General features: G+C 43.5%; 1 protein-coding gene across 2 annotated transcripts in view; it reads left to right on the top strand.

Annotated features, from left to right (window-relative positions):
- Nucleotides 1-18,349, top strand: part of SHC2 (SHC adaptor protein 2) — a 48,245-nt gene that overhangs the window by 6,984 nt on the left and 22,912 nt on the right. For both annotated transcript variants that reach the window (XM_082262092.1, XM_082262093.1), the window contains exons 2-6: nt 9,070-9,140; nt 9,729-9,789; nt 11,509-11,628; nt 11,956-12,009; nt 12,094-12,145. In XM_082262092.1, coding sequence (XP_082118218.1) covers nt 9,070-9,140; nt 9,729-9,789; nt 11,509-11,628; nt 11,956-12,009; nt 12,094-12,145 — 358 coding nt within the window. The remainder of the gene's footprint in view (nt 1-9,069; nt 9,141-9,728; nt 9,790-11,508; nt 11,629-11,955; nt 12,010-12,093; nt 12,146-18,349) is intronic.

Below are 18,349 nucleotides of genomic sequence, written 5' to 3'. Positions count from 1 at the left end.
GAGGGAACGGGGATGTGGCTTATCAAAGCTGTTTGTGTCGTGGACGCACATAGCCCAGCACAGGAGCGCTAGCACATGGCTTGCTAAGGGGGCACTCATAGGAAGAAGGAGCAGACAGTGCCAAAGACAAGGTAAGGGACCACTTAACCTTTAATATCACTTTAGGTTCAGAATGCAGCAGTGAAACTGGAATTGAAAATAGGTAAATTTTGATGAGTTTTAAAACCAGGTACATTTCTAAAAACAAACCTCAGAACATGGACAATTGGGACAATTGACATATATGCAGGGTAAAGAACTTGAGTGGTTGGTATAGGCATCATGTACCACCTCTTTACCCAAAAACAATACAAGGTCCCCTATTATCACTAAACTACATTTCCTGGAAATATGCATGAACAGCTTGAAAATCAGGTCAGAATCATACATAAAGACAGAATTGTTTAAAGTGATTGTAAAGTCTTGTTTAAAAATAAAATAACAAACTGTTATACTTACCTGCTCTGTGCAGTAGTTTTGCACAGAGCAGCCTGGATCCTCCTCTTCTCGGGTCCCTCTTCAACTCTCCTAGCCCCTACCTCTTGTTGAGTGCCCCCACAGCAAGCAGCTTACTGTGGGGGCACTTGAGCTGAGTCACAGCTCCCTGCGTTCATTCACCTGCCCCCTCTCTCTCCTGATTGCCTGAATGATTGAATCCTAGGCAACTTAGACACTCCTGCAAAGACGGGCTCAGGTAAGTATTAGGGGAGCTGAAGAGGGCTGCTACACACAGAAGTTTTTTTTTATCTTAATGCATAGAAATCATAGGATAAAAAAAACTTCTGCCTTTATAATCGCTTTACCAATAACACACAAAAAAATTTATGTTTTTCATACATATTTAGTTACATAGTTACATAGTTTGTGAGGTTGAAAAAAGACATCCGTCCATCCAGTTCAACCTATGGTGTGTGTGTGTTTTCTGTTAACCGTACATTGTATACCCCTGTATGTTGTGGTCTTTAAGGTGCCCATCTAATAGTTTTTTGAAAATATCGATGCTCCCTGCTGATACTACTGCTTGTGGAAGAGAATTCCACATCCTTACTGCTCTTACAGTGAAGAACTCCTTACGTATTTTAAGGTTAAACCGTTTTTCCTCTAGTTTTAGTGAGTGGCCACGTGTCTTATTGTATTCCCTTTCTCTGAATAGTTTGTTCCTTATGCTAGGGTCCTCACCAGTACAGTATTTGTAAATTGATATCATATCCCCCCTTAATCGTCTCTTCTACAGAGAGAATAAGTTCAGTGCTTGTAGTCTTTCCTCATAGCTGATGTCCTCCATTCCCCTAATTATTTTCGTTGCCCTTCTCTGGACTTTCTCCAATTCCAGCACATCGTTTCTGAGGACCGGTGCCCATAACTGGACGGAATACTCCAGATGTGGCCGGACCAGAGTCTTGTAGAGTGGGAGAATAATTTCTTTATTTCTGGAGTGAATCCCCTTTTTTATACATCCCAGTATTTTATTGACTTTGCTTGCAGCGGCTTGGCATTGCATGCCACTACCAAGCCTGTTGTCCACAGGTAATTTTCCATCTTAGATTCACCCAGAGGTTTCCCTCCTAGTGAGTAGCTTTCGTGTTTCTGGCCCCCAAGTGCATTACTTTACATTTTTCAGCATTAAACCTCGTCTGCCATGTAGTTGCCCACCCTATTATTTTGTTCAGGTCCGCTTGTAAGGTTTCCACATCCTGCATAGAAGATATTGGCATGCTTAGTTTGGTATCATCTGCAAATAACGAGATTGTGCTAGATATCCCCTCCTCCATAAAACCATTACATTTCATACATGAAAAAATTTCATTTAACCACTTGCCTACCGGGCACTTTCACCCCCTTCCTGCCCAGGCCAATTTTCAGCTTTCAGCGCTCTCATGCTTTGAATGACAATTGCGCGACCATGCTACACTATACCCATATGAAATTTTTATCATTTTTTTCACACAAATAGAGCTTTCTTTTGGTGGTATTTAATCACCTCTGGGTTTTTTATTTCTTACAAAAAAAAGAAAAAAGACAGAAAATTTTGAAAAAAAAAAGTTTTTCTTATTTTATGCGAGTAAATTTTGAAAATAAATACATTTTTCTCCTTCACTGATGTGCGCTGATGAGGCGGCACTGATGGGCTGCACTGATGGGCACTGATGAGGTGGCACTTATGGGCACTGATGAGGTGGCACTGATGAGGAGGTACTAATATGCCGCACTGATGAACACTGATAGGTGGCACTGCTGGGCACCGAGAGGTGGCACTGCTGGGCACTGAGAGGTGGCACTGACGGACGGCACTGATGGGCACTGCTGGACACTGATGGGTGGCACTGATGGACACTGACGGGTGGCACTGATGAGCACTGATGGGCGGCACTGATGAGCACTGATGGGCAGCACCATCAGTGCCCACACTCAGTGCCCATAGTGCTGCTAGTCAGTGCCCATCAGTGCCTAGATGAGCAGGCACTGATGGGCACTGACTGGCAGCACTATGGGCACTGATTGTGGGCACTGATGGGGGGCACTGATGGCGGGCACTGTGGGCACTGATGGTGGGCAGTTATTGTATTTTATTTACCTCTTGTGTAATCGGGGCACTGGTGATCAGTGCCCTGATTACATTTTTCTGTGTCCCCTAACCGCTGATCGGCTCTGCTCTTCCTCACACGCAGTCTCTGTGTGAGGAAGGAGAGCTGGCGATGAGAGATGATCTCATATGTTTACATTTGAGATCATCTCTCATTGCACGGTCCGATCACGTGGTAAATTGCCCCTGTGATTGGCCATTCACCACGATCTGTGATTGGCTGTGTCCAAGGGACACGGCCGACACAGATTTTCCCCGATTCGCGCTCGCGGGAGCGCGCGGGGAGCCCGTATAAAGACGGCCTCCTGGAAATTAGAGCCCGCGCTGTAGCAGTCTTTCGGCTATAGCGCGGGCGGGAAGAAGTTAAAAAAAATGTTTGCTATACTGTAGTTCTTAGTCATAATATGGTCCCAAGAATGCCACTTCTTACTAAGGGAGATTAGGCTCATCCCCTTTTGCACCCCACAGAGCATGGGTTGGTGGCTGAGAGCTATATTTCCTAGTATATCACTTACTCCTGAAGGAGCCAATGAAAATTGCCCAGATTCTTTCCCAGTGGATTGCCCTGCAGCCAGGCACACGCTCCCAAATACTCTTTTCTTCTTTTTGTTGTTTTTATTTTTGGAGAACTTGGATAGGGTTGAGGGAATTGAGTGGGATACTCCAAAAACAGAACTATGTACAGATTTAGGGATAATAAACTCCTTTCTGAAAAGCTGAAGAAGCAAACTGTGGACTTTGTACTGGAAACAGTTAAGCGCAGACTTGTTTCTTTAGAACACCAAGAGCAGAGTCCCTTCACAAAGAATCAGATAGACTGAGCTCTTCAGGATTCCAGCCAATGCCCCAGCTAATGATGAATAAGCACACAGCTGACTCTCTAGCACAAGAGAGCAGCCCAAAGGTCTCTAAGATCTCTCACATTCTCAGTTTGTACTCACAAAATGTCCAGGGACAGTTGGTTGCCTCCTTCCAATTTCCAAGTGACAACAGTGATACCAGACTAGATATTCAGCAGACAGGCCCTCAGTCAGTTCTCTGTAGCTTCAGCATCCAGGCCCCTTAGGCCACCCACCTAAGGCCTCAGGAACAGTGAGCATATGGCAGCATTGCCCTAAAGGGCAGCAGCCCTCCAGGCTGGACTGATCCTCTACCAGAAAAGACCCAGAAGCTCAGTGGCTCAGAGAATTTATGCAGGCTCCCAGCAACCTTAATGGCCCTGCTTCCTGGAACAGGCCAGGGCTGCATATATTCATACTGCCAGGGCTTTTTGCCACCTCTGGCAGTAGCCCTGTGCACACCTGGCTTCTATGTTATAGGTGACAGCGCTCTTCTACCACCAGCTCTAAACAGAATGCTTACTGACCAGCAGAGCAGAGCCATGGGAGCAGAGGCGTAACTAGAACCTTCAGGGCCCCGATGCAAGAAACCATGAAGGGCCCCCCAGACCCCTGGCCGGGGCCCTTCCCTTCAAGCCCGGGGCTCTTCCCACTAATCCTGGGGCTCTTTAATCTCATTGCATGGCCTTTTATTATGGTCCCGCATCAGGATCCTTTCACAAGTTCTGCAGTGGGCCCCCTTCCTGCAATCTTGGGGCCTCCCCACAGTGGTGAAATGCCAGGGCCCGGTCGCAAGTGTGACCTTCGAGATCCTAGAAGTTCACCCACTGGTTTGCTACCGGGCCCCCTGGAGCATGGGGCCCGGTAGCGATTGCAACCCCTGCAACCCCTGTAGTTACGCCCCTGCATGGGAGCAATGAATAAGCCCAAGGTGTGAAACGCGTCTGCTGTCCAGTTTGTCTTGTGTTCCTGTCTAATGTTGTACCTTTGATTTGAAGAATAAAAGTCAAGTTTCCAAGTTCCTGGGTCTGGAAATGCCACTTTCTTTTCTACTTACATGGACTTCTCAGGTTGCGGACCTTGGTGAGCACCCATTCCTGCAGGACTGCCACAGTTACTTGGGATCCATCCGCCTCAGCTGGCTGCTTTCAGAGCGGTGATTTGTTTCTTTTTGGTTTCCAGAGCCATGGGAGGGACAGCTGCTGGCTCACAGTGTGATACAGGCTGAAAGGGAGGGTATCTCATGCTGAGCTTCAGCCTTGTGTCCAGATAACACCAATGCCCCTTGCTGGTTCTGCTGGTGTTGGTCACTGGGAAAAAGGTAGAGCCAAGAAACACCACAGTAGCCAAGCAGCTATTGAGAGTTGAGCAGGTGGGGACAATGGAGGGATGGGGAGGATCATGTGTGCAAAGGTGAAGGCTGTGCTGGCAGAGAGATTAGAGCTGAAGAAGATGGCTACAGAGCATCAAGTGAATTTAAGGGAAAAAACGTAAAAAAATAAATAAAAAGCAAACATCTCTATATTCTAAATTGTGCACAACGGCCATCAACCTCCTCTTTTCGGGTCCCCTCCTCTCTGTCCAGTGCTTGCTACTGAGCCCAGCTGCTGCGTCCATTGACACAGACAGTGGGGCTCAGCCCTGCCACCCGCTCCCTCATCACTGGCTTTTAGTGACAGCAGCAGAAGCCAATGGCTCCCAGTGCCCTAGCAAAGCCAGTGAGAAATGGAAGTGAGGGGAGAGAAGAGCTGCAGACGTACACAGTGCTAGGTCGAATGAGGGCTCAGGTATGTAAAAGGGAGAGTGAGGTGCCAAAACCAATGCCTAAACATTTTTTTACCTTAATACAATGAATGCAGTAAGATATGCACCTCAAACTAGCACATTATGACAAACTTACGTTTCAAACAAAACCCTCCAGCAGAACACAGTCACTGCTGCAGGGGCTCACATCTTTACCGGGTCTTCCTTCCGGGTTCACGGGCTCCGGTCATTTAAATGGCTGGCCCATGATGATGTCACTCCTGCGCATCCGTGTGTTGGAGTCACAACCGCAGCACAGCATTTGCATTCCATGGCACACTCTGTGTGCTATGAATACAGAGCAGAGTGACACATGCAGGGTAGCCTCATTGGCTAGTGCCAATGTGAATAGCTCCTAAATGGTACATGTTTAGGAAATGTTCATTGTACCTACATGTAAGCCCTTTTGAAAGCTTACCTGTAGGTACAATTTGGTATGCAGAGTTTACTACCACTTTAGGAGTCAATCCAAGTCAATATTTGCATAGAAATGTCTAGGGAAAGCAGTTGTAAACTGAGGAATGTATTAGCAATGCTGATAGATAGACAGATAGGCATTAATGAACTTATTACTTTGCATGCATGCCAGATCTATATACATTTTCTCTACCATGCTTCACACTTGGTTTTAGTGCTGTACTTTTTCCCAAACATAATATGTCATGCTTTCACAAAAAAAAAAAATGAAACCAAAAATTCTTATCTGTTCATACATTGCTTCAGTGTTCCCGTTGATCAAGAGGTCCTCAGAAAATATGAAGAGACAGCATACTCCATGGTAACCTGTCATGGACATCGGTTTCTGTTTTCTGAAAGGTAGTCTCAATGATGTAAGAGATTGCAAGAGACACCTGTAGATTTTTTTGCTGCCATATATTACACTGATCTTTGTAACATAGAGTGATAGTCTATTATATCTATTTGCTATTGGCCTTCCCTGTATAGCCACAATGAACTCATCTAAAAGCTAAAGCAAACTGTGGGAACTGCTTCTGTTTGCCCTAAAGCTGGCCATACACTGATTAAATTTCACTTTGTGGGTGTTCCTGTTGGCAACCTGCCGCCTGACATGCTTCTATTGAAAAACCGAGAGAGCCAAGCGGAAAATAGAAGCTGCATCCAATCAAAAGTAGTCACTGGGTAGTGGCATCAGTGGCATAGCCACAGTGGGAGATTCATCAATTAACATGTGCATGGCCAGTCTTAGCTCAGTCACAAGTCTCAACACTGAACTTGTATACAGACATGGTGAGCTGTGATGGAACCTTTGATTCAATCTAATTTGATATGCGATTATGCGATTTTCTTTCTTGCAACCACGGGTTGCAGGAAAGAAAATTGCTCAAATCCTTCATCAACACAGTCAATTCCTGCGGAGTTACTGTGTTTCCCCGTCAGGAGGCAGGAAGCCGCTACAGCCACTGTCAATAATCACATGCTAAAAATTTGACATGCAGGTTGTGCCTAAGTTGATCATTGGATCAACTTGGGTATAATCAGCCTGCCTATATATAGATTGAATCTCGGCTGGTCCCTGCTGAACCGACCCAGATTCCAACCATTTAAGGCCAGCTTAAGCTATAATCACCATGCACATACTATACAGTATGTATTTATGTAACTATGGCCTATACTAATATCAGAATTGCTATGCCTCCAAATAAACTGTGCCTACAAATAAACATGGGACTGGTAATCTCCTCAAAGAGACTGTGTTGTATGGTGTCTTAGAAGCTAGTTAAATAGATTCCTCCTTTTTTCCTGGCTGGAGACATTCAGCATCATCTAGCCCCTTTCTTCCCAGGCTTACTGTCCCTGGCCCACCCATTTAATTATTTTGGATTTCAGTTCTTTCAATCATGGAGGTTCAGCATCACATTTGCACGTTCCATGGGGCAGTCTACATGCAAATACAGTTTGTTTAGGAATGCACACTTCAGACTAACAACTATTCATCAAGGCATTTTGATACTTGCATCAATCCTGTTAGAAGCCAGCTCACTATCTGCATCAGGGCTGAGGGCTCTTGACCTTGTTGAGTTCAAATGTTAAGTTTGAGCCTTGAAATAACGGACATGTACGCCAAACAGGTTTGCATTCGTCTCCATATGTTTACTCAGAATATACGCCATACAGCGGCCGTACAACGGTTCACATCCTCCTTCAATGGATGTGTGACCCAGATTACATTTTGGTTACAGCTTTTATAGTACATAAACGGGCACAATCCCAAGTTACAGATTACACAAGGTTTCACAAGATTTCACAATACAGTCTAGGCGGATGACAATACATTCCTTGTGGAAAATCCCAATTACACATCGGGTCATCTTGACCCAGCAAGGGCGTAGTGACAGGTTAGTCTGACAATTAAAAAAGATTGAATATGTTAGGATAAATAACATTTTACGGTAATAAGGGCTTATTTTCATAAACATCTCTTTCCGGGAACTTTATCATTTTTGGCAGAACATTTCATATCCTCTGGGACAACGTGAGACATAGTATTTAAAACATACCAACTAGAATTCTAAGCATTAAGAAGAATATATTTTTTTAGTATATTAAAGGGGACTCTTTGACTATATAACGATATGCTCTTCATATATTTTCATATCTTGACAACCTGAGTACTACATCCTTGGGATCTGATGAGTGGGGGCACTACTGATTCGGGGTTCTACTGAGCCGCTTTAAAACAAATAGAAAGTCAGACACTTGGCATTTGCCATAGGGCATAGGCGCTTTAATGTGTGTTAGTCAAAACAAGTGTAAATGAGCCTTTACTATTCAAAATAGCATTATGTAAAATGAATGTTCAGTACTCTTTGCAGTGAAAATAGTCTGCAAGTGACATGGAAAAGGCAGAAATATTTTTTTACTTTCACTTCATATATGGTGGAACCTTCAGAAGCAGGCTGAGCAAGGTGAACATAGAGTGGGATTTGGCCCTAAGAAAAATGAATACTGTTCTTTGGGATCCTTCAGCTGCTAATCCTACAATGATGAGGTGTAAGGTAACATTTTTACTTTACTTAGGTATGTCTAATACCTTTTTATTTACCTTTTCATACACAGAGACATACCTAGGTCTAACGTACATTTGCCCTCTGGTGTCTGTCATACTAAGTTAAGTAACAGAATGTTGGCATCTGAATTTTCCTTCTTATACCCACAGTATCTTGGCAAGAGTGAAAAGTAAAAATAGCTCTTGTATATCAAGAATGTCAGTTCAAATCAGCAATTCCATGCCACAGTGAGGTTAAAGAGAGCATTGGCAGCTACCAACAAATATTTTATTAAAAAGAAGACAAGGGATAATTATTAGTCCCGGTTAATGGAAAAAGAACTGTAGCTGCTACACCACCTGTGTGCCTCTATGATGAGTGATGAAGCTCACAACTGCAGCTTTTAGACCAATTTAGAAGCCCTCTACCTTAGCCACACCACAAAGAAGGTTGAAGCTGTGGGGAGAGTTCCGAGCATGATACCATTGCATTCGTAGATCTTTCTGTAGAATTAGGTAGCTGGTAAGAGCTCACCAATCACTACTAGAGCGATGCTAAAGGAATGGATTTTAAAACTCTTAAAATGGAATGATTGCTATCTATACCTTTTAAAGCTCATATCAGGCTTGAAATCACTGGTATAATTGCTGAAAATTACTTAAGACTACAGGCAACTATGCCAAGTTTTTAATTTTCTCATTGAAAGTAATGGATATGTCAAGACTGTCTATACTTTTTGGTGTTACTGGTTTCTGAAATTGTATTGTGCTTTCTCGATCTCTTTTTCACATGTCAGTACATGGGCTGCATTGAGGTTCTTCGTTCCATGAGATCTCTAGACTTTAACACAAGAACACAAGTGACAAGGTGGGTATCATGTATTACATTTGGGTACAGTTTTTTGGTATAGGTTGCTATTTACATATATTCCTCAATATAAAATTAATTAAGAATTGGAGGTGTTCAGCTAAGGCGGCCATGTATGGATCCAAATTCGTCTGGTTCAGCAGGGACCAGGCAAATTTTAGATCCATGTATGGGCACCCTGGTTGTACAGAACTAGATCTTCTGATTCAGCCTGGCCTGTTTTTTTACTGATCGATCAGTGCTGCTGGCTATTGCTGGCAGCACTGATAATTGTATTCTGATGGTAGGAAAGGCTCCGAAAGGTCAGAATACAATAGCATAGCGGGAGTGGTTCCCCCATCCACATCAAGTGTGTGGATGGAGGAATTGGATCTTTTTTTTTTCATTTGACAGACTGGTTGATTGCAAATAAAAGAAAAAAAAAAGAATAATGTATGGGGCTGCCTTACTAGTTTAGTGTATAAATAAGTTGTAAACCAATAAACCCATCCTGAATTGTCTAAGTGGTTGTCACAAGTGCATGTTAAATGTTGAAGAAGTAACAGAACACAGCAGTACGCTGATGCTAATTGTCTTTTTTTGCAACAGAGAGGCTATCAACAGGTTATATGAAGCTGTCCCAGGAGTAAGGGGAACCTGGAAAAAAAAGGTGAGGAAGGGGACTAAAGCTCATCATTTACTATATATCAAACTATGTAATATACTTTACCTACCTAAACTATCCATTCAAACATAGGCTTAACTAGAACCTTTAGGGCACTGGTGCAAGAAACCATGAAGGGTCCCCCGATTCCTGGCTGGGGCCCTTCCCTCCAGGCCTGGGGGCCTGGGAGCCCTTTATTATGATCCTGCAACAGGACCCTTTCACATGTTCTGCAGCGGGCCCCCTTCCTACCATCTTTCCCCCCCTCCCCCACAGTGACGAATTGCCATGGCTGGTCACAGTTGGGACCTTTTTGATCCTGGTAGTTTTAGCTTTTTTATTTATTTATTTTTTTACAATTTTATTTTTTTATTCTTCTTTTTAAAAAAAATGTAGGAGTCCCATTGGGCTTTGGTGAAATATCAGGGGTTTAAACAGACCTTTGATGTTTCATGTTTGAGACAAAGAAAGGTGATTGAGGACAAAACCCTCAAAACCCTCAATCTCCATCTCTGTAGCCTCAGCTGCACAGAACAAATGGACAGGAACTTCTCTGTACAAAGCTTACTATTCATTCACAAACTGAAGCAATGGCTGCATCTATTTTCCTTCTCTGAGAGGGAGAGGAGGAGAAGTAGGCTTTCAGCAGCTGCAGGAAGAAAATGGGGGGGGGGGTGATCGGTTCCGCTATCTCTATCTACCGCCCCTGCCGTCTCTCCCATCCACGTGTACAGTGAAGTCGCATGGGCCCCCTGGAGCATGGGGCTTGGTTGCAGTTGCGACCCCCTATAGTTACTCTACTCCCCTGCATTCAAAATATATCTAATCAGGCAGGTCTTTGCATTACAATGTTGTTGGTAAATTTTAAAGAAATTGTGCAGCCAGATTAAAAAAAGTCCATATCTGCTAGGAACAGGTCTGACCAGGAAGGTGGTTGTAATTGAGGCTGCAAGATGGCTCAGGGCCCAGAAGAAACAACGAGAGATATTAGTTCCATGAGGGTCACTAAGGGGACACTGGAGGCCAGGGCTATAGATTGGTAGAAGGCAATGGAGAAACAGAGGCCAGCAGGGGCTGATATGACTCAGAGAGGCACAGGGTGACATTGGCTACAATGGAGACAGGATACTCCACTGACTTTTTGGGAACAGGACTCTAAGTGCCTGCACTCTCAGCCCTACTCACAACCCTAAGAAGTGCAAAAACACAGAGCTTAAGAAGTCAAGTGGTTTTACCAAAGCATCCTGCAAAGGATGATAGACTTTATTGAAGGAATGCTCTCAGGTTGCGGCCTTTTGACTCGCCTCAACAAACTACAGAGCTGGATACACTGGTACATAGAAGATTCACTAGAAGCACTGGGGTGCTGGGTTCACAGGAACACAGGAAAAGCAGAAAGAAACACTGGGAACTTACTAGGAGCACACAGGTGCAGGATTCACAAGAACAAGGGATGATCTCTGCAGACACGAGGTTAGCAGCCAACATACTGAAATGTTGCTTGAATGCAGAGCAAAATGTGTGCTAGCCCTTTAGGACAATGCTTGGCTGCGGTGTCAGCAGCTTCGTACAGGAGGAAAAAGCCATCGCTGGACCAAGTCTATCAGATATAAACTAATTATCAGAATGCCATTGAGTGAACTATGATTACTGAATGCATCCTTCTACATACGTTGTAGTTACAGTACCACAACCTGCTATTTATTGTAGTTTTTTTTTTCCTAGGCACCAAATAAACCCTTAGCATCTATCTTGGGTCGAAGTAACCTTCGTTTTGCAGGGATTAGTATCGCTGTAAATATATCCATTGAAGGACTCAATCTTAGTATTCCAACCACCCGACAAGTAAGCATAAGCCAAAATATGAATCTATACATTCTTCCCAAGCAAACTGTAACTCATTTTTTATGTCCAGAGTGCAGTTCGTTTCTGCATTTGCAATGTCACCATGCACAGATTTGTCAATTATGTATGTTATTAGTCTTGCTATATACAATTTATTCCAAATCTAATCTAATAAAATCTAAAAATGTTATTTAAATCTCATCTTAATCTGGCATTGAAAACGTATCTTTTTGTATGCCTGAAAGCACAGATCTGGTTATAATATCCTTGAAGTAACTGAGATTTGTGTAAAATGACTGCGATATGTATGTTATGTTTTATGTTCAGGTTATCGCTAATCATCACATGCAAGCTATCTCATTTGCATCAGGAGGGGACGTGGTAAGGCTTACATATGTTTGGGTCATTCCTAGGTTTGAATATGAATAAGGTCAGTGTCAGTGATACTTTTCTGTTCTCTAACAGGACACCACAGACTATGTAGCATATGTGGCCAAGGACCCAATAAACCAGAGAGGTAATTAATTATATTTTTGTCCTACTTAAGATAAGGCACTATGCATCGATGATAACTTTGACAAGAGCCAGCTCTGAATCCTACAGGAATTCTTCTGCTAAACATATAAAATATTTTGAAATAATATTACTGGCAAGGAACTGTCCATACATTCTTAACATTTCTTCTCTAAAACTGTAAATTATTACTCTTCCTTATATAGTTTATCCTCCACTTATGTGATTAGGAGTAACACCGCTCAGGTGGGTCTGTATCCTCGATCCATGGTGGGTGCTGATACCCGGCTCCCCAGAATAGAATAAACAGAATTCATTAAGGAATTGGTCACACATCACCAGGAAATTTGATAGAGAAGAAGTTCTTTACTCGTGCATACACAGGTACAAGGTACAGCAGAATGGATATGGTAGACGCCATTGGCGGCTGGTGCTTGGTAAATTGGGGGGGTTCAGCAAACCAATTTGGGGTTATTCGGGGGGTAATTCGGGGTGCCCCCGGTACAGCCAGCCGGCCTGCCTGCTTCCTCACCTCCTCCTGTCCAAGCTGGGGAGTGCTTGATGGCTGAGCCGCCTGCCATGTGTCTCCTCCCTCTTCCTGGCCAGTGGCCAGTAAGATCGCTTCTCCGTTTGGCCAGTCGGGAAAGGGGTCTCACAACCCTGTTTCTGATTGGCTGAGAGGAGAATCAGTGTGACAATAGCGAATATTAATTCTCTATCGCCATAAAACTGGGTACTCTGCGCCCCGAGCCCACCCTTTTTTTAAGCCAATTAGAGCCTCTGGCTCTAATCACGTGCTTCAAAAAAAAAAAAAAAAATCCCCTATTGGAATCCATGCATCCTGCGCCCTGCATATAGATTAAGGGGGTGGGTGCATGGATAGGGGGCGGCGCCCCTGCGCCCCTAATGGACGGGCCGCCACTGGTAGACGCGTTTCCCACTAATTCAACATGCTTCTTCACTACCATGAACTTCTTCTCTATCAAATTTCCTGGTGGTGTGAGACCAGTTCCTTCATTTATCCTCCACTTATGTTGGTAATTTCCTAGATTTGGTGTTGAATTGAACTTGTGCTTATAAAATGTTCTAGAATGTTCTGTTGTTCAGACAAGCTTTTTGGACATAGCCCCAAATTTAGACCAAATTTAGACCAATTTTCTCAACCTTTTTTGTACAAACATTATGTCTATCTGAATGTTGTTCTTAAAAGCCCTATTTTTGTGTGAAATACAGGCTGGATTAATACTATTGAATATACCTGTTTATCTCTGATGCTCCTGACAGTTCTAATATATGGAGCAAAAGTAGCTCCTGCTTTAGTAAAATAAATCAATAGACAACCACAGGAAAGAGATTGCTGCTCTCTGCTTCTCTCATTAAATCCAGACATTGCCTAACTGTGTTTTCCAGCCAGTCTGTTGAAAAAAATATGTGAAGAATTTAGAAACGTACAAATGAATATAATGGTTTTACCCATTTCTCTGTAGCACAGCATACATAATAGATTGTACACTATAACAATGACTGGAATGAGTGACAATCCAAAGCTTTCTCCTGTTCTTGAACAATAATTTAATGTTTTCTGTGTACATATTTATGTCAAACTATTTTTATGGTAGTTATTTGATTGCATTGTTGCTCCGTGATGCATTTAGATCTAAGTGCTATTAAACCCAAAAAACAAAACTTTAATATATTGCAGCCTTAAATGGGGTGGCTGTGTTAGGTTTCCTATTTTAGGCTTGTTTTTGTTGTTTTTCACTGTCTTGTTTTTTTTGTCTTAGGGCTCTTTCACATGTCCGTATTTCATCCCATTTTTTGCGGATGAAAAACGGACATAATGCATGGCAATGGGATTGCGGATGTCAGCGGATGACCATCCGCTGAGATCCGATTTGCGTCCTTTCAGTTTTGTTCCGTTTTTTGGAACGGAACAGAGCCCTATTTTTCTTCCGTTAGAAAAACGGAACGGACGCAAAATCGGATGTCAGCGGTGTCATCCGCTGACATCCGCAATCCCCATAGACATACATTATGTCCGTATATCATCCGCAAACGGATGGGATGATATGCGGACATACGGAGCGGATGACACAAGTGTCATCCGTGTCCGTGAAAGAAAAAAAAAAAAGTGCCGCAGCGGAATGAAAAATCGGAGCGACCGTGTGAAAGAGCCCTTAGGGTGTCTCCACTTTTGATATACTGTAGGAAACAATGGAGACACCTGTGTCCAACAGCAACATTGTCAATCATGGGAAAGGGTAGTGTTAGATGCACTAGCAGATTAATAAGGACTTGACAAAAAATTAAACAAAACTCCACATAACATTTTATAAGCAGTTACAGCAATCAGTTTTGTTTCCTTTTGGGATAAAGGTTTTACATAAATGAATAAAAGCTGACCATTGTACTCATTGTAACAGACATACTCACAGGATCACTATGTGAAATTAAAGGGGGAAAAAATCATAAAGAAGAATGCAGCTACCATTTCTAAGAACTGGTAAGCTGAAATTCAATCAATTTTTGTTTTTGGTTTTTAGCCACTTCCAGACCGTGCGCCTCAGTTTCACGTCGGTACTTTGACATTAAATACCGGTGTTATGGCAGCACATAGCTGCCAGAACCCTGGGATTTTCTTACAGGGCGGCGGACGTCTTTCACATAAAAGTGGTCCCAGTGGTGGATTTATGGGTGTCGGGAGAGGTGCCCCCCTCCCCTCCCGCCGCTTCCTGGTCGTTTTCCCCACTTATCTTAGGGTGACCAGACGTCCCCGGACTGAGGACACTGTCCCCGTACCAAGTATGTCCCTGGATTCAGGGGCGGTGCCCATACCTATTGCTGACAGCCTAGCAGGAACTTCAGCAGTGTGACCATCCATCCAGCACAGGCAGGGATTGGTGGGCAAGATGGGGGCATACGGCCGCAGTGAGAGTGGGTGAAGCAGAGCTGTCAAATCGAAGCTCTGATGTCTGGGATGGACGGGGCCGATATGCGGAGCTCCTCCTCTCTTTCATCCACAGCCAGTCAGCAAGCAGTATAACCCTCCTCCCCCCCCACCCCTCTCCAGCCCGCCACATTTGACTGTAGACAGGTGCTGGAGCGGAGCCAGGAGGGAGATAGAAGAATGTATGATCACAACTACAGCAATACTAATCCTGCAGCAAACACATCTCTAGCTGAATGGAAACAACAGATTCATCGGAAGGACTGCCACATGTAATGCTGGTGGGCTGGAGTGTTTTCCAAATGTCTATGTGTTCAGGCAGTGTACAGGTTACTGATCAGCCTCCTCTCCCTCTTGTCTCACCTCCTTACTTTCTTTTTTTTATCTGCCTAACAACCTGCACATTGCCTGAATACACTGATTAAGATCTCTTAAATACACTGCAGCAGCATTCTGTGAGACCAGGAACACATGGCTGTTCACCATTTCAGCTTATATTCAGCTATTTAGCCAGAGCTTTGTGTGTGCTGCATGGGTTTTTTAATTTTTTTTTTTTTAGGATTTACTGCTGGTTCAGGCTAGAAGCTTCACAGACCCATTAACTGTTTACTGTCCTCCACTAATCTTGAGTAGCTAACTGTTTGTAAGACCATTTTTATTTTGGAAATTGGATGTGCTGCTGTCTTCTGTAACTTGGTTGTACTTTCAAAGGACGATTACTGACTTGATCTTGCAGAGCTGGTTTAAATAGAGTGGAGCAGCCCTGCGATACTATACAATTTTACACTGGGTTTAGCCAAAAAAGCAGTCCCTGACAATCTCCTGTATGAATCATGTCTGCAGTCTCTGACCATCTCCTGTATTACGTATGCAGTCTCTGCCCATCTCCTGTATTATACCTGCAGTCTCTGACCATCTTCTGTATCATATCTGTAGTCTCTAACCATCTTCTGTATCATATCTGCAGTCTCTGACCATCTCCTGTATCATGTCTGCAATCTCTGACCATCTTTTGTAATGTGTCTGCAATCCCTGATTATCTCCTGTAATGTGTCTGCAGTCTCTGCCTGACCATCTCCTGTAATGTGTCTGCAGTCTCTGACCATCTCCTGTAATGTGTCTACAGTCTCTGACCATCTCCTGTATCATGTCTGCAATCTCAGACCATCTCTTGCACCATGTCTGCATCTCCTATATCATGTCAGCAATCTCTGACCATCTCCTGTATCATGTCTGCAATCTCTTACAATCTCCTGTAATGTGTCTGCAATCCTTGACCATCTCCTGTAATGTGTCTGCAGTCTCTGACCACTGAGCAACATTGTGGTGTAGTGGTTAGCAATTCTACCTTGCAGCACTGGGTGCTGAGTTCTCCCTGTGCTTGTGTGGGTTTCCTCCTGGTACTCTGGATTCCTCCCACACTCTACAGACATGCTAAAAGATTAATTGGCTCCCATCTAAATTGGCTGTGTGTGTATTTTTGCAAAATAGGGACTCTAGGCTTCAGTGGTGGCCCGTCCATTGGGGGAGCAGGGGCACCGTGCGTCCGGCCCCCTAATCTACATACAGGGCGCCAGGCACATGGATTCCAATGGGGTTTTTTTTTTGAAGTACGTGATTAGAGCCATAGGCTCTAATAGGCTTCAAAAAAGAGCACTGCGCCCTGAGCCCACCCTATTGTGTGACAATAGCGAATGAATATTCGCTATTGTCACACGAATCCTCCTCCTGGCCAATCAGGAAGCAGGTCCTGAGACCCGTTTCCCGATTGGCCAAAAAAAAGGAAAAGCCATGCCATTGGCCGAGGGGGGAGGAGACGCAGTAGACTGAGGAGAGGCCGCCGCCGCTGCCTGTCTGCCCTCCACATGTTGAGGGTGAGTGAGCCGGTGACCGGGGGGGGGGTATGGTGTGTGGGCTGGTGTGGTCCGGGGGGGTATGGTGTGATCAGTCTGACGCCCCCCCCCGGCCCATGGAGCACCAGCCACCACTGCTAGGCTGTAAGATCTTCAAGGGCAGGGACTGATGTGAATGTACATAATGTAAAGTGCTGCATAAATTGTTGGAGCTACATAAATACCTCAAATAAAAACTTTGGAAAGGGTCCTTACTCTTCCCTATGGTAAAGTAAACCTGTTAAAAGCCTTGGCTATTGCAAAAGATGAAAAATGTTTAACGTATATCTAAGCTAAACTGTCTTTAAAAAAAAACAAAAAAAAAAACAAAAAGGACGTAAGGGGAGATCCCATCAAAGGGGATATCCCTTTTAGACAGTTCTCATTTAACCTTCTTAGCGGTATTCCCGAGCGTGGCTCGGGGTTAAATTTCAGAGCCAAAAGCGGTAACCCCGAGCCACACTCGGGGTACCGCCAGAAACATCGCTGGATCCTGAAAGCGGGGTCACTTACCTTGTCACCGGGATCCAGCGATGTGTCCCGACGGTGTTTAGCGGCGGTTCTTCCTCCCGATCGTCTCTTTTTCCCCCGGCTTCCGTCTCCTGCGACGTGACGTTCACAGGGGGGTGGAACCGGCGACAAATTCAAATAGTAAAACACACCAAACACACTGATACTATTCAAAATAAAAAAAAATCACATTAGTTTGCCCCCCAGTGCCCTTTCCTGCAGTTTTACTGTACTTTTTATGTATATATATATATATATATATATATACATATATATATATGTATACATATACATATATATATATATATATATATATATATATATATATATACGTATATATATATATATATGTATATATATATATATATATATATATATATATATATATATATATATAATATATGTAGAAATATATATATATATATATACATATATATATATACATATATATATACAGTGCCTTGCGAAAGTATTCGGCCCCCTTGAACTTTGCGACCTTTTGCCACATTTCAGGCTTCAAACATAAAGATATAAAACTGTAATTTTTTTCGAAGAATCAACAACAAGTGGGACACAATCATGAAGTGGAATGAAATTTATTGGATATTTCCAACTTTCTTAACAAATAAAAAACTGAAAAATTGGGCGTGCAAAATTATTCAGCCCCCTTAAGTTAATACTTTGTAGCGCTACCTTTTGCTGCGATTACAGCTGTAAGTCGCTTGGGGTATGTCTCTATCAGTTTTGCACATCGAGAGACTGAAAATTTTGCCCATTCCTCCTTGCAAAACAGCTCAAGCTCAGCGAGGTTGGATGGAGAGCGTTTGTGAACAGCAGTTTTCAGTTCTTTCCACAGATT

Source organism: Pelophylax lessonae (assembly GCF_965119305.1).
Source record: "Pelophylax lessonae genome assembly, chromosome: 1".
Taxonomy (NCBI): Eukaryota; Metazoa; Chordata; class Amphibia; order Anura; family Ranidae; genus Pelophylax; species Pelophylax lessonae.
Note: the sequence above shows the minus strand (reverse complement) of the source record. Positions and strands in the feature narration are given on the sequence as shown.